The 17,249-nt window shown below is 41.9% G+C and overlaps 1 protein-coding gene across 1 annotated transcript in view; it reads left to right on the top strand.

The window, feature by feature from the left end:
• The window catches only part of scrib (scribble planar cell polarity protein), a 66,139-nt gene that overhangs the window by 23,977 nt on the left and 24,913 nt on the right, over positions 1-17,249 (top strand). The window contains 18 exon segments of the mRNA XM_054623180.1: positions 1,933-2,050; positions 3,386-3,464; positions 4,104-4,193; positions 4,874-4,930; positions 5,314-5,377; positions 6,327-6,401; positions 6,622-6,766; positions 7,617-7,735; positions 7,876-8,075; positions 8,601-8,767; positions 8,944-9,071; positions 9,391-9,523; positions 10,001-10,179; positions 10,306-10,662; positions 12,470-12,532; positions 15,293-15,382; positions 15,474-15,551; positions 15,661-15,978. Coding sequence (XP_054479155.1) covers positions 1,933-2,050; positions 3,386-3,464; positions 4,104-4,193; positions 4,874-4,930; positions 5,314-5,377; positions 6,327-6,401; positions 6,622-6,766; positions 7,617-7,735; positions 7,876-8,075; positions 8,601-8,767; positions 8,944-9,071; positions 9,391-9,523; positions 10,001-10,179; positions 10,306-10,662; positions 12,470-12,532; positions 15,293-15,382; positions 15,474-15,551; positions 15,661-15,978 — 2,460 coding nt within the window.

Raw genomic sequence — 17,249 nt, 5'->3', positions numbered from 1 at the left:
CCCGGTCACATGGTTGTCCTCAGCTCCTGTTTCCTGTTCCTGTCATCTGATACCTGTCACCTGCTACTCAGTGAGCCAACACCCTCTTTGTCTCTCCCTGTCTCCGTCATTCGTCCCTCTCATTTCTCTCTCCTTCAGGTCGGGGATTCTAGTATGAACTACCAGGAAATTGCTGGGAAATTTTGATAATTGGGAAAGCACTGACAAGCTATGTCTTGCACTTCCAGCAAACTCCTTCTGGGGAAAAAAATCTTGCTGTTGTAGCCATCTCACCCCCCATCCAAACCCAATACACATAAGCAGGATATGTCTGTCATCGAGGAACAGAGTGGAGCTGAGCGGCAGCATTCTTCTCTTTGTCAGCATGATTGTAGAGCACTCCCATTATTCTGTATTAAGCGTTTGAAGTGTGTGTACATGTGTGTTTTCACACTTTTGTCAAACAGAAACCTGCCAATACACAATAAAGAAGGCTTTGTCTTATCTGATTTAATACAAGTTTATTCAGCAGTTTGAAACATGAATGTAACAGTGCTACGATTTTAAAAGTTAAATCCCAAAGACAAAGGGGGGAGGTTAGAAATTGTCTGGATTTTTCAGCTTATTAAATTGATCTCTTGTAATTGACACACAAGGGTTGTTCCCAACAGATGGCCTTGCTTCAAGCCAGAGGTTTAATTTGAATTAAGGTTTAGGCTCCAAGCTTGCAGACGTCTGTGCATCCTATGTTCCGAAAGTATCCCAGAATAATGAGTTCATAAAAATTCCTACTCCCAGAAAGCCCAAGTCAGCATTCTTTCTCAAGAGTCTTCCTCCATCGCAGCGTCTGAGGAGTGGACTGGCTCTTGACAGGCCAGACAGTGGGTCCTCTGTGGGCTGCAGAACCAGGGACTGATTGAGGGGTTAATCACTACATAGTTTGGCCCGTTTACTCTCGCTGTTCCCCGCCAGCCTGTCTTGTCTGTCCATCTTAACGGCAGATGACACACACACACACACACACACACACACACACACACACACACACACACACACACACACACACACACACACACACACACACACACACACACACACACACACACACACACACACACACACACAGAGCGCGGCTGGCAGAGGAATGTTTCTGAGCGCTGTCCTGTCCAACAACCGGGCTCTTGTGAAAGCACTTGGCACGGCCACAGCACCCTCCTCAGCTCTCCTATCGAAAGCCACTCTGTTTGGTTGGCGTTGCCATGGTGAGGAGGAGTTTTTGGGGGGAATATGATAATGGAATGTTTTCTTAAACCGGTTCTGGAAACGTCCCTCATCTGAATATACAGGATGTTTTGTGTTCACTTCACAGTTGTTGTTATTAGGCAGACAGAAATGTATGCAACAGTATTAAAACACAATTATCTTATTTTATCAGGTTTAAGCCTCACGCTCGCCACTGAAAACTTTTTCATATGCACTGCTGTTTGCACTCTTTTGGTCTAAAAATGATCATTAATGCTGAAATTATCAGTTGATTCATTGATAAGTTGACTGGCTAAAATTGACAGCAAGTATTTTGATAACTGTTTTATCTTAAAATCTGTACTGTAAGCAAAGATGTCAATCATTTGCAGGTTTCACTTTCTCAGTTTGTCTTGTCTTATAGTGTAGTAAATCTAATATTCTCGAGTTTTGGGCTGTCGGTCTGCAACAAAGACAGTTTGAATATTTCACTTGGAGCTCAGAGAACTTGAAATTGAAAATAATCGTTAGTATGTGTCTTTACCACCTCTGTATATGTTTTTTGAAATCTGCATATGGTTTTATAGATTTGACGGCATTACAAACACATTTCGATTTTCAAACATTGTAGCTTGATGCACCCTTGTAGGATCGCGTGAGAAACTATTTTATGTTCTGTTTTAATTGACATGGCGTCTTGTGTCTCCACAGCCTTTCTTCAGACTACTGAACCTACGGAAGCTCGGCCTCAGTGACAATGAGATCCAGAGACTCCCTCCTGAGGTGGCCAACTTCATGCAGCTGGTGGAGCTGGACATCTCCAGAAATGGTACACGAAAACACTCGCAAACATTGTCCGTTGCTCTGTGACCTCTGCTTGTAAGACCACCCATTAAGACACAATTACTTTAATGACATGCTTTAAAATAACCTTCCAGTCTTGTCTAGACCATCCCAAAAACACAAAACAACTGCCTTGTTGTGTTAAGCAGCAGTAGCATGGACAAATCAGTTGGAGAGCTTCAGTTAATTTCAACTCTTCAGCTGCAACACACACACACACACACACACACACACACACACACACACACACACACACACACACACACACACACACACACCTACCTTGCCCTCTCTGTGTCCTTGCATGCTGCACACAAATACACTGATACTCAGTGGCAGGAAGGGCCTATATGGTGGATGAGAGACATCTGCTCTGCGAGGGCCTTTCCCTTCTGTCTGCCTGTCTGCTCCTGCTGCAGAAAGACACTGAGCCAGATAAGCGTCATAGGCTGCTTGGCTCAGTAGGGATTTCTTGACCTGCACCTGCAGGATCCAGTGGTAAACGTGCTTTACCTGGTCATGCCAGAAGTTCCGATTCCTTCTATATGTGTATATTTGTACAGTGCAGTGTCTGGGAAGCACTAACTTTAGCTCAATTTGCTTCCCACTATCAAATAGATAATATAAAGTAAAATTATTTATTTTATGATACAAGCATCATCAGCAGCATGCAGCAAAACCAGGGGCCTCTCAGCTCAACTTTTTTTTCATTCGGAAGCAATATGTTTCATTGCTTTGTTGGCCAATTTTGACACTAAATCCCATCTGCAGTGTTTGAAAATGAGGTGGGACAGAACAGAGGTAAAATAGATTTAAACAGCCCCATAATCAAAGAAGCCATACCACCAACCAGCACCATCCAAATTTTCTTTTGGATGGTTTCCTCCTTTTTTTGTTCTTTTTTTGAACCCCTATTTTTTTACAATACATGGAGGCACCACCCTATAAAGACCAAAGAACTGAAGTAACAGCTGAAATGTGTTACAAAGACTGAGGTCCAATGAGATGTATTATGACTTGGATGAAAGCAAATTGCTATACATGTGTGATTACTCTCAAAATGTTATGTGATGGGAGGAAAATGAAGATGTAATAGTGATCTTTCACCATATCCTCCTTTAGTCCAACTTCCATCTCTTCCTGTCTCAGTTTTCCTTTTTCTTTCTCTCACTTTCCTTCTCTCATCTGGTTGTGATTACGAGGAATTTAAAATGATTCGGTCCGTAGGATACGACCCCCCCACCCCCGCGCTCTAAATCTGTGTGTTCATGGTGCTGATGTTCATGGTCTCCCTCCCACACCTCCTCTTTTTCTCCTGCAGACATTTCTGAGATCCCCGAGAGCATTAAGTTTTGCAGGGCCCTGGAGATCGCTGACTTCAGTGGAAACCCCTTGTCCAGGTAAGAGTGTGTGAACAGCCCATCACTCTATTAATCATCACTGTGAGAAAAATATGATGTTTGCACTGATGCCATAGTGAGAGAAAGAAGCAGCACTGCTATGAAAAATGAAACAAAGCATGATAAGTGTCGTCTATGTGCTCTAATTACTCTGGTTTCCCATTTTAAATGTGCAGCGAGTCGTGTTTGACTGTACGGTCTGCACTTAATGCTGATTTGTAACTGCAATTCTTCAGTTGCTAAGAAACAATTATCCGCAGTACGTGAACAACTGCCTGGAGGAGATCATGCTTTTGTGTGACAATGTGCTTCCTGACCAAACAAAGCTCGTATGAAACCCAAGAGTCAGGCTTATCTCTATTATATTCCTACATAAAGTCACTGCCACACTGCTCTCTGATTACATATTTCCATATCTCCAAACAGTAATGTCTAAGTTGCTATTTCACCTTTTACCTTCCTCCAATGGAAAAGCAATGCAACGACTGGATAAAGCTTTGATGCTGAGTACTTTAACAGATGGGAATATGTAATGGGCCAATAAGTCTTGTGTGTGTGAGTTAAGTTATCCCATGTGCTGTACAACAAAACACTAAGAGTCCGTCTCCACTATTTTTCCCTCCTCTCTTGCTGCTTCAGATTGCCGGATGGTTTCACTCAACTCCGAGCGCTGGCTCACTTGGCACTCAACGACGTGTCACTGCAGACTTTGCCCAACGACATTGGAAAGTATGTACATGTGCACGTAGTAGATCGTTTGATAGGATAAAATGTGTTTTTCTTGCGATTGAAAATTTCAGATTCCAATCATGGTCTAGCACAGAAAATTGTGTTTATCTCGTTCATTTTGCAACTCTGCTCTCAAGTACTTGATAAAAACAAACACTTTGAAAGCCTTACCTTGTAAGACCTCTTACACTGTTTTCGTATGTTCGGTAGAAGTGATTAGTTGACTAATAGAAAATTAAAGCAGTTGATTATTTGACAAAAAAAGCAGCCCTATTTTTCTGAATACTGCTACGTTAGAAATGGTAAATATTCTATATGTAGAAGTGCTCTACACAAGCCATCCCACTGGTCCATGTTGCCAGACTGAAGGTCCTCTACTGTAGTTAAATCCTTGATACATTAGAGTTTGAGTAGATTTTCAAAGAGTGTACTTCTGTTGCCCAGTGGGCTGTGAGGCAGCCGCCGTCTGGGCTCTGAGCCACTGCTGTGCTCCGACAGATGGAGGAGCCCCTCACCATGCCAGGCAGCCCCGTCGAACAGACCCGCCATCTGACTAACCAACCTGCCTCTCCTCTCCCCTCTCTTTTACTCCCCTCACCCTCTCCTCTCGCCACCTGCCAACTCTTTCCCCCCTTTCTCTTTTACATGCCTCCCTTTCACTGCCACTCTTCCTTTTGCAGCCTGGCCAACCTGGTGACGTTGGAGCTCAGGGAGAACCTGCTGAAGTCTCTGCCAGCGTAAGTGTCATCTCTCTCCAGTGTACATGTGCAGGGCTCGGCCTCTTCTCTAATTCCCCATCATTTCTATCAAACACGATAAGTGCCTGTTGACAATACAAGATGACAATAATCTCACAATACTTTTACTAATGTTCCCTTTTTAGCTGGAACCTTTCTCACCTACACATTCAGTACATTTAGGAAAGATTTATTGTAGTGTGTAAGAACACGAGAGAAACAACAAGTCACCTGTAGCTGATAAGGTGTTGAAACATTCTTTGCATATGTCGGTACATGCGAAAGAATGGTATGTTGTAACAGTTTGCAGTGCTCTGCTCTTTCTTCTTTTAGGGCACAAAATGTGTGACTTACTGGATGTGCTATTTTGTGTTCGTATTTAGGTCGCTCTCTTTCCTGGTGAAACTGGAACAGCTGGACCTGGGCAGCAATGAACTGGAAGTTTTGGTAATTCAACAACTCATCCCCTGTTTTTCTTTTTAGCAGATAATTCATTCTAATTTCAGTAATCAAACACTGCAACTTGTGCCTTTTTAAGATAATCTATATTTGCTCTGCTAGTGCAGCACACACACACACACACACACACACACACACACACACACACACACACACACACACACACACACACACAAACAGAGTGGCGTGTATCACATATCTGCTCCTCAAAGTAATTATGATCCAAACCACATGTTTACTTCACCAAGGGCAGCAGAGCCGGTCTGTTAGACCTGAGGCCATGCATGCACTGCACCTCACAGCGCTGCTTTAAGCCTGGGAACGCCCGCCATGTCTCATAGGACGGTAAACAATTCCTCATGACCTGACAAGGGCGGAGGCTGAGCAAATACTTGGCGTCATGTAACTTTGCCTCCCATAAGCCACTGCTTCACTGACAGATTACTTAATTTTAAATCGCTTGGTATTCAATTTGATGTCATTTTGGGAGACTTAAGATAAGTGAGCCCCAGTTGCAAACAAATACTGAATAATTTACTGAAAAGTTCAATTAATGTAAGAAATAAAATATCCCAAAGAAATATACTGTATTAGAAGAACATGTTTATTGAAGTTACTGACCTTTTAAGCAAAATATGAGATAAGAAAATCAGATAGATTAGGGTTACAGTCAAACTGAAATCTATGTTTTACCACATACTGACACTTGAAAACGTGTGTGAATAAGAGATCCCTTTGATCATCAAATTCATCTACAATGTGCGTGAGTATTTAGTGCACATGATTTCTGTTTGCTGTGGCAGATTCACTCGCTGTTTTATGTGTTGATTAAGCATTCACTTCATGACTTGAAACTTAAAACATTAACAAAAATAACCAACTGTCCCAATGTCCCCCGTCCCCCGTCCCCTTCTCTCTGCTTCCTCCCATCTCTTAGCCGGACACCCTCGGTGCTCTCCCCAACCTGAGGGAGCTATGGCTGGACCGTAACCAGTTGTCCTCATTACCACCAGTAAGTACAGGAAAATACAAATGTTTTTTAAAAGATGACCTTTTGCAAGAACTCAACCCTTTTTCTCTTTAATGTTTTTTATTATTTTTATAAAACTACATTACTTATATGCAGAATAAACTCCACAAGCAGGTTTCTTCTCCTTGTTTGTGTAGTGACGGTCATGTTTGTATTGTGCCTCCGTGACTCACTGCAAGTTGTATTTATCGTGTGTTTGTAGGAGCTGGGGAACCTCCGGAGACTGGTGTGTCTGGATGTGTCTGAGAATCGTCTGGAGGAGCTTCCCTCAGAGCTTAACGGCCTCCTGGCTCTCACCGACCTGCTGCTCACACAGAACCTGCTGGATGTCGTCCCAGACAGCATAGGTGAAACATCACAAGGGGGAAAGAGAGAAAGAGTCACTCAGCAGGGTTTCAGACCAAACATAGTGTTGATGGGGGGGCATGTTGTTTAAGGTACTAGTGAGACATGAAGTATGATCCAGGAAGTCCAGTTTGAGATGCAGATTACTGCGTCTAAGGTCCTTATCAGACGGCAAAACAATGCTCAATGGTTTGTAATTGTAACAGGCAGAATTTTACAACACTGGGAAGTTATCGCGGCAGAAACTATTTCATCTTTTGTCCCAGTGATTGAGAAGTAAACAGAAGAAATGTGATGTTCACATTACAAACTAATTCACCAGATATGTACGCTTACATTTATATTTAATTTGCCAACACTGTGACTTTCTAGATGTCGTCTTGCGTTGAGGTTAATCTCTGTTGTGACCGTCCTCACAGTTTATTACCTTGATAGCTCCTGTGAACACATCATTTGTGCATGTACTGTTATAGAATAGTGTCTAATGTTTCTAAAAAAAAAGGCAAGACAGAATAAGGCCAACATTAGTTGATGGGAAAGAACCCCAAAGATTCAGGAAAGTTTGCCATCTAATTAAGACACAAACCCTGCTGCAGGCCCAAAGCAGACAGTACTCTGTTTAATAAGAACAGCACTGCCCTCTACTGGAAAAATAAAGCAAGTGAAGAGAGGCACAGGCAACAATAAAAGCTCTGTTCATATGTTTTGAAATGATTGGGTCCATATTAAAAAAGATCACAACACGTAACATCTAGTGTTGTTTTATTGCAACACTTTGTACAATAGCATTGTGTTTTGCATTGTATCACTGTTTCCTGTGTTTTGTTAACTGGTTTTGTGTTTGTTGTCCAGGCTGTCTGAAACAGCTGTCCATCTTGAAGGTGGACCAGAATAGACTGACTAACCTGACTGATTCAATAGGCGAGTGTGAAAACCTCACAGAACTCGTCTTGACAGAGAACCTTTTACAGGTATGGAGCTATGAACCACTTACAAAAAAAATTCACACTGACCCAGTTGGGATTCATGTATGCCCTTTAATACCTTTAAGTCCAAATAACAGCTATTAAGCCTCATTGTCATTAATAACTTCTGTCTCACTCCCACAAAGTCACTTCCTCGCTCGCTGGGCAAGCTGAAGAAGCTGACCAACCTGAATGTAGACCGCAACCGTTTGGGCGGCGTGCCCAAAGAGCTGGGCGGCTGTGCCAGCCTCAACGTTCTCTCGCTGAGAGACAATCACCTGGCCAAACTGCCTGCTGAGCTTGCAGATGCCACCGAGCTGCATGTGCTGGATGTAGCCGGAAACAGGTAAACCTCACTTAACACCTTTTAACTGTAAATAATTCATAAAAGCCTTCAGTGTTGAGGTCAAAGATTTAGACTCTTAGCATCACCAGCATCCTGCAGAGACACTGCTCCTCCAATTTTGCCCTTTTAATGTGAACAGGAGCAAACAATATAACTTAATGTAGTTGTACTTTCAAGGCTGTGGTGCTAAATCATGGGAATTATGCATCGGAAAAACCTTAAGCAATGCATCATTGTAAAAGGCATTAGTATTTCCGGAAAGTTATAGAGGGATTAAGGGGTCTGCAGAATTATGAAAGTTATCCCTGTAATTATTTTTCTTTGTGTTCTTTTAACAGCACCAATGTCCCTATGAATGCATCCAATTATAGCGTTTCTTTGAACTCTTAACTTTAGTTTTTGGAGAGTTTTGTGATTGCCAATTCAACTATTTAAGATTATATACGTATTAAGGGTATGCTATTTTGTTTTACTCACTAAAAAGGAAAAGGTTGTGGATCATCTTTCATCCCTTCTCTTGTCCAGATTACAAAACCTGCCTTTTGCCCTCACAAACCTCAACCTGAAGGCCATGTGGCTCGCAGAGAACCAGTCACAGCCGATGCTCAAGTTCCAGACGGAGGATGATGAGCAAACAGGAGAGAAGGTGCTGACCTGCTATTTACTCCCCCAGCAGCCTTCGCCAAGTCTAGGTGAGTAACACTTAGAGATTTACAATGTCGTTTTTGTATAGTTTTTAGTCAGTCAGCTGACTAGTTTTAGCTTGTAAAGCCACATATGGATTGTGAGACTTTTCTGTCAGATGGACAGCTTCAGGAACATAAATTCAGTTTGACATCTTTCTGTCCTTTTCCTTCATGATCCACAGAGAACTTGCTGCAGAACAGTGTGGATGACAGCTGGACGGACAGCAACCTGAACCGAGTGTCAGTCATTCAGTTCCAGGAAGAGACCAAGGCTGAGGATGAAGATGATGAGGCCGCTGCAGAACGCAGAGTGAGGAACACAACAATACAATGTCACTTCGTGTCCTCTTCATGTCATTTTGCTCAAAATCATTTTTAGTTTTGCCCTCCTAATTATCAGCATTGATACTCTAAATATCTGCTGCATGTTATTTTAGTTTATCCTGATTTAAAATTGCATTGCTTCACTGCAATTGTCAGATGTCAAGTGAAACATAAAGTCCACAAGAATGGAGATTATCTCTTTGTCACTCTCAAGGTTATGACTGACAAAAGTATTTGTAACAGCTTTATACTAACGCATATTTGTTGTCTTATTCTTGCTTTAATTGTGTTTTTCTTTGTTTCAGGGCCTTCAGCGCAGAGCCACACCACACCCTAGTGAGCTGAAGGTCATGAAGAAAGTGATTGAGGAGAGGAGGAATGAAGCTTACACGTCCAGAGCTGAAGGAGAGGAAGAGTCCCCCGATCAACAGGTACATCCTCATACTGTATAATGATTAACAGTCAGTTAACATTTAGAGATGTATTTTTGTTCTTCTAATGTATCTGGGTTGTGACATAAATCACCCGCTATTGTAGGAAATAGTCAAAAAGCAGTTTCGTACTCTTTTAGATATATAAGTTAATGCGCGGGGGCGGCTGTGGCGTAGTGGAGAGCAAGGTAGTTCTCCAATCAGAGGGTCGGTGGTTCGATACCCGGCTTTGGCAGTCGATGTGTCCTTGGGCAAGACACTTAACCCCAAGTTGCTCCCGAAGGCTTGCCATCGGTGTGGACTGGATGATGAATGTTAGTTAGAGTCTGATGGTGGCACCTTGCATGGTAGCCTGTCATCAGTGTGTGAATGGGTGAATGATATGTAATATACTACTGATTGTAAGTCGCTTTGGATAAAAGCGTCTGCTAAATGACTGTAATGTAATGTAATGTAGGAGAAAATTAATGAAAGTGGTGCTTCTGGCTCAGTGACCTCTCCAATCAGAGCCACGACTCCCAGGTGTCCAATAGCACGCTGTCGGCCACTTCCCATGAGGACAGACTAAACAGGACTGCAGCCTCGCAGAGGGAGGACCTAGTAGACGGCCACTACCATCAGGATGAGTACGAGCTGGATGAGATGGAGGTGGAATACATTGAGGTGAATGTTTAAAACATCTTATGCATAACACTGTTTTGTTGTATGTTATTTCCCAGTTGTTCCTTCTTACTGACAAAAAACTCTCTGTGATTAACTATTTAAATCTCAAACTCCTCTTTTCTCCAGCCGTCTGTGCACTTTGCAGAGGAGCCCATCATCCGCGGTTTGGAAGAGGACGACGGGGAGGACGGTGAGAGGAGTGAAGAGGAAGAGAGGCCGCCTATTTCCGCAGAGAAGCAGCGTCTGATCAGAAAGGACACGCCGCACTACAAGAAGCACTTCAAGATCAACAAGCTGCCCAAACCCGAGGCGGTGGCTGCTCTGCTGCAGGGCTTCAGTCCTGACAGCCTCAACTCTCCGACACAGGCTGCTGAGGACGAGCAGGACGAGGAGGAAGAGCAAAGTTTATGCATCCTTCAGCATCATAACAGAATGGAGGAGCTCGAAGACAGCCGGCTGCAGGTCAACTCCAGTCAAGTAAAGGTAACGGAGAGATCCCACCACTGGAAGGGTGCAAATAATAAATATAAAAGGGTAGCGGCATAGAAGCTGGTGCATATTATAAGTAGAAAAACATTAACTTCCCTACCTACATTTGTGCACATATAGAAATCTAGTGGTACAGAACATGCAGTATGCAGAAAAGTTGTATCGTAGACACATCACACACCAAATCAGTAAATTCACTTATTTTATGGTTAAATTTTTCGTTCATGTTGTGAGAATATATTTAACTTGAATATATTTTTTGCTTGCTCATTGCATCTATGCAACACTTAATACTGTATGCATAGAGTGCCCTTTACCACCTTGCAAGTTGCATTCAGTTTGGAGTGGGCTGCCAGCATATATTAAGGATGTGGCATTGCATGCAGGGTCATTGTGGAAATGAGGGCAGTGGTTTTCTCAGGAGTTTACAACAGTCTCAGAACTTTGCTTTGTGTTTTCTCTGTCCCCTGCAAAGACGAGATGTCTTTCACCAAACGCCTACAAACACTCAGAGGTCATTGCTGATAATATTTTCCAATATCTCACATCAATTAGATTTCTTTGACATACAAACAACAAACACTGTCTCATACTTGGAGACAAATTGGTGAAATTCACTTTAAATCTTTCTGATTCCACATGGGATAGTTTCTTCTTATGCACAACTAACACACCAGATATAAATTATTTGATTTTAAATGATAATGTTGCTACCACACAAGCAGCTGCAGGCTTTTCTTGCACAACAACTGGCCCAGTTCAGTACTAAACTTCTCGCCATATTATCAGCCATCTCCTGATGTAATTGAATAATGACACTTTCACACACTTTTTGTAACATTGTGCGTGTGTGTGTTTGTAGATATGAATGGGTGATGAGTGAAATCTGCTCTTGTGCCGCTTATGAAAATGAATCTTCCTATTGATTATTAATATTTGGGGGGACTTAATGAAATATTCTGATTTATCATGCTGATTCTAGAAATTCTTTTTTTAACACTGTGATCAAACATTATCTCACCAAATCTGTTTTGTGTGTGTGTTTGTGAATATGAATGTGGGTCTGTTTGTGTGGCTGACCTCAGACCAACCAGAACATATATTGGCAGAGCTGGAATGTGAGATCCAACGATCCTTGTTTGTGACATATCATGATAACGGGTCTTTTTTTATGGGATGTTTAAATTATTGTAGAGCGTAAGATTCTTGTTCTTCAAAATCAAAATTATATTTATGATTTCTCTGATTTTCTTGAAAACATTTTTTGTCGAACTATCTGTGAATTACATTTGGAAAGTCATCTTGTAGATATTTTTGCCTCATATGTAGGCTGAAAGTGTAAAAACTTGTACAAAAGTAGGCTTGTTATCTAAATTAAAGCTTGCTCCTGGAGGAATTTGCTTTCTGTGGTGTGGAGGCTGGGCTTACTTTTGGTATGGGAGCTTTTTGCCTTCTGTTATCCGCTCTCTCTACACTGTGTGTTTTTGCACTGTAGCTCGGCTCCTTGGTCTTGTCTTTCCATCTCTGCCTGTATTTGCTTCTGGTGGCTGGGGAGTGAGTGTGGGATTACTTCTGCTTCAAGGTGGTCCATCCCAGTGGACCTGAAAGTCCCCACAACCTGCAAAGCAGACAGGTCGAGTGTTTGGTGTTTGGTGAAGTTTATGGAAAGTGTGAGAAAATAGTTTTTTCTTTTATTTTCCAGTGTTTGTGTATGTATGTGTGTGTGTGTGTGTGTGTGAGAGCATATTTTTATTTTGGCCTGACTAATCCGCATGCCTCTCGCTGGTTCCTGTCCTAACAGGGGGTGTCATTTGATCAAGTCAATAATCTGCTGATTGAACCTGCTCGAATTGAGGAGGAAGAGGTCTGTACATACTCTTTCCCGTCCAGTCTGTCTCTCTGTGTCCCCGACTCACCCACTCATTCACCTGTACTCAGAGGTGGAAAAGTTCCCCAACAGAAAAAATCCATGGTTAATCCAAGCCAATCACTAGGGACCCCCTAACCACAACTCATCTTTGAGACGGCCAGCGTGGCAGAACCTGAATGCAGGAACCAAGTATTCAAGTTTTATTTATTACATTTATTGTTTTGTTTTTTCACACATTGCGGGAGTAAACTTGAAATGACGTTTCACTAATAAGCTGTGTTTTAGTGCATCCTGGGAAATGAAACAATCTCTTAAACCATTGACAAATTGTTCGGTTGCATCCATGTGTCCAAACGACTTCAGTTAAAGGTGGAGTCATCGTTTCTAATCTAAAACACTTCAACGATCAGTGCTCATATACAACATGAAGGACAAACAAACTAAATGGCTTGAACTTAACCACACAAAACTATTCCAGCCAATCAGCAACAGAGGGTGTTCATGCTCATGCAGTGGAGAGGGGACAGGCCATTTATGCATAAAGACAAACACCTTGGGAGTGAGTGAGACGGTTCATTTGGAGGAGGTATTTGTTCAGGTGTTGAGTTCAAATATCAATAATATTTCTCCAGAATCCCTGACCCCTTTAATACTATTTAATAATGCACTTAGTCGTCTTTATAATTGAGTCTTAAGCCAGTGAGGTTAGCAATGGCTAACCATCTGCTGCACACATGCTAACTAATTCTTTGCAAATCAGGAATAATTATGTGACAACCGTATTACCCCTCACATTTTGAAGACTGAAATTTATGAAATGATTCAGACCGTGCCGACTTATTTAGTTAGTTAACTCTACCCTGAAAGTCCATAATAACAAATAACTGATGATTAATCAGTCACCTTTTAATATTTTCATCAATAGGACCGTATTCATGCATCTGTGGGATGTCTAGTGTATCCTTATGAGAGTTCTCAGTCACAGGACTTTTTCAAAATGTAGGCCTTGGTTGCATGCAGGTTAACAGTCCGCGTGGAGAGCCTAAGAGGACTGAAAAAAATCCAGTTGTAGAAGTCGTCTCTCAACTCAAACTCAAACACATTCTTGCGCCTCAAGTTGCTAATTATATTTTAAACAATAACCGCCCCACAAAAGAAAACATTCCTGGTCCGGATATTCGTTATGTGGATATCTGCTTGCTAAATCAAAACCCCCAAAATATTGGCCCAAATGTTAGTAATTTGTCAGAAACCCTGACTTTCCTCAGTAATTATTAGTTCCCTGGATGCCCACAGTTTTTGTCGTACTCAGGTTGATAAATATCTCTCAAATTTTTATACATCTAAGGCAGCATAAGGGTGCCAATTTGTCATCACGTCATTTTCTTCTAATCTGCTGGAAATACCCCAGTTATCTCAAACTGTGACTGTAGACACAGCAGTATAAATCCCAGTCCAGCATCAGGTTCTGCCACACTCCGTCTCCGCTCCTCCATCTTTTCCTCTGCTTCTGCTGCTTCGCTCCTTTTCCTCCCCTGTTCACGCTGTGTTGCCCTGGAATGAATGGGCTGCTTCCCCCGCTTCCTCCAGGGGCTTCTGTTTGGTACATAGTAGGTAACTCAACCGCCAACCAGAGGACGAGCTCCAGACCGATGAAGATGGAGGAAGTTTACTTCTCAGCAGTCTAATTTTCATAGTGTATAACATTTATAGAATAAAATGAAAGAAATCTACAGATGATTAGCAATGCAAAATTTAAGTCATCTGCAAACAATATTTTTTTAGCATGCTTTTGTTTATAGTGTTATTAAGGAATACTCTCCTATGGTGTTTAGTCTTGGTGAAGAAAATCTGTACTGAAACTTGTTGTTTTAAACATTTAAGTGTCACTTAATATACCATGCAAATTGTATCTGCCATCTAAGTATTTGTGATCTCAAAGACATTTGTATTCATGTCTGATTTTTTTGTTTTGCATAAGAAATTAATAATGTAATGTAGTGTATTACTACAAGTGCTGGGGTGTCAACACTACATGGCCAAACCCGCCGCCACATCCAGGACACCACACACTCTATTCATCTGTTACTCTCCCCCTTTCCTTCCACCTGTCCCCTCATTTCTCAGCGTTCCTCCCCCTTTTTGCATGGCTTGCAAGTACACAGAATATACACAGTCTGTTACGTCTTACTTAGTGTTTCCCTCACATTTTTTTAAAGTCCCTCATCCCGTATATACACAAAGACACATTGTATGTTTTCAGTAAGGGACAAGCTCCGTGAGGGCAATAGAAGAGGGCTTTAGACAGTCTGTTTGTTCACTTTATGTCTGAAGTCAACTGTCAGTTAAGTGGTTGCTCGTAGATAACGAAATATATTTGACCATGCTTTTTAAAACTTACATACTTAAAATGTCTTTAAAGCTAAATTGAAGGCACAAATCACCCAGCTTCCACTTAAAACTGACATTAGGCTCCGGACAAGTCAAAGTATCTCTCAATCCATCTGTTGGCATGACGACAGGATGCTGCTGTGATAAGATTGACACCACCTTCTGGCAGAAGAAGGGAGGTCACCCATAACTTATATCATAAGGTTAAAGATGTGTAAATTAATGTTTATAAACTTTTTTTAAAATGTTTTTATTTTATATTAACACCATTGTGGGCTGGCCTCCCTGAATCTGTCCTGAGCTGAGTGGTGTCTGGAGGGTTTCACTAGTAGTTGTGCTGACTCCCCCCTCCTCAACTTGCAGCACAACCTGACCATCATGCGACAAACTGGCGGCCTGGGAATCAGCATTGCTGGAGGGAAAGGATCCACACCGTACAAGGGGGATGATGAGGTAAGATGTGTACCTGGAGTCTTGATATGTTGAAAATATTAGAAGCCATAGATTATACTCATTTTCTTTTTTTTTTTGTTTGTGTGTTCAGGGAATCTTCATCTCCAGAGTATCTGAAGAGGGTCCTGCAGCCAGAGCGGGTGTTAAAGTGGGAGACAAACTCCTAGAGGTAAAGTATTTTCTGTCTACTTTTTCTTTAGCAACATCTTCCTTATAATTAAAGATATTTAATTTTACAGCATTACAAGTCAGTCACTCTCTCTGTGTGTTTGTCTCAGGTGAATGGAGTGGACCTCCACGAAGCAGAGCATCACACGGCGGTTGAAGCTCTCCGCAGCTCCGGTGCTACAGTATCCATGTCCGTGCTGCGGGAGCGAATGGTGGAGCCAGAGAACGCCATCACGACCACGCCGCTGAGGCCGGAGGACGACTACTTCCCACGGGAGAGACGGTGCAGCGGCATCGCCTTCAACATGGAGGCGACTCCCAGCGTGCCTCACCAGCGGTTCTCCACCTGCCTGATCCGAAACGACAAGGGGCTCGGATTCAGCATCGCCGGGGGAAAGGGCTCCACGCCCTTCCGCACGGCAGACACGGTGAGACGCCAAATCACAACCATAACTACACTCTCACTTAACATAGACAAAGATCTTTTAAGGACTACAAGGAGAAAGTTGACCATTTGCCACTATAGTTTATGTCTCTGTCCCAGTGAAGTGCCTTGTATACATCATGGTATTAGATAAGGCTATAGAGTTGAAATGAAAATCACAATATCGTTAGGAACCTTTTTAAATTAGTTTTTTATTAGTTGATTTTGATAATATCTGGTTTTATCAGTCAAATCAGTAATTCTTTCATAATTTTGTTTGTTATGTATGAGGTTTGAGCAAATATCTATCTGATTTGTGGACTGTTTAAAAAAAGCAATCTAAAAGCATCGCCTTGGAATCTAAGAAACAGCATTTTTCACTATTTTCTTTTTTACATTTTAGTGTGAAAAACAATAATTTGTTAATGAAAATGTTTGATAGATTACTTGATAATGTAAATAATGGTAAGTTGCAGCCCTTAATGAATTATTACCCAACCATTTTTACATACATTAAAATGCACTGTCCTCTAATGGCGCACGTTAAGCATTCAGAATATATAAAGCTTTCCATCAAAAGTTCAAGTCTGACAATTGCATTCAAGCGAAGTCCGTAGTCGATTGAGATCATAGGGTTTCAGTTTAAAGATCGAGCTGATACTGATGGATGATCTAAAGATAAAATCTACCACACACAGTTAGGTCACTATAGTGCAGTAACCGTCCCAGTCACAGAGATCCGTCTTTAAACGGCGTCTATTCTAGCCGCGACGTTTACAGTCATCACCAGGGAGACGGAGATATGAATAGCCAACCCTGACACCTGATCAGTCCACTATAACTGGACAGGGTGAGGTGAATATTTGGGCCAGTGCAATCGCGCATTGCAACTCATGCAGCTCAGCGAGCCCACAAAGAGGAAAGGACTCATAAACGTATGATTTAGGCAGGTCTGACTGTAAAAAAAAAAAAAAAAAAGCTTTTTGAAATGGATGCATTGACTCGCTTGGTTGTTGGATGATCTGGTGCAGTACCTCCTGCATGTGTTTGCACAGTTTGTTTAGCTTAAGGCAGAATAAGAGTTCAGCTGTGTTGTTATTAGTTAAACAAACTGCGTAATTTGTCTGTGGGGTCTTGATTTTTGCTGCTTGTGCTGTAGAATCCTAATGTGTCTTAATGAACGACGATGCTGTTAATCAGTTGTAATGTATGTGTAGGTTTCTGTGTTTATGTGCACAATTTCTTTATTACGATTTGTTCCATTATGGGCTGCTA

The sequence above is a fragment of the Anoplopoma fimbria genome, chromosome 21 (assembly GCF_027596085.1).
Source record: "Anoplopoma fimbria isolate UVic2021 breed Golden Eagle Sablefish chromosome 21, Afim_UVic_2022, whole genome shotgun sequence".
NCBI lineage: Eukaryota > Metazoa > Chordata > Actinopteri > Perciformes > Anoplopomatidae > Anoplopoma > Anoplopoma fimbria.
Note: the sequence above shows the minus strand (reverse complement) of the source record. Positions and strands in the feature narration are given on the sequence as shown.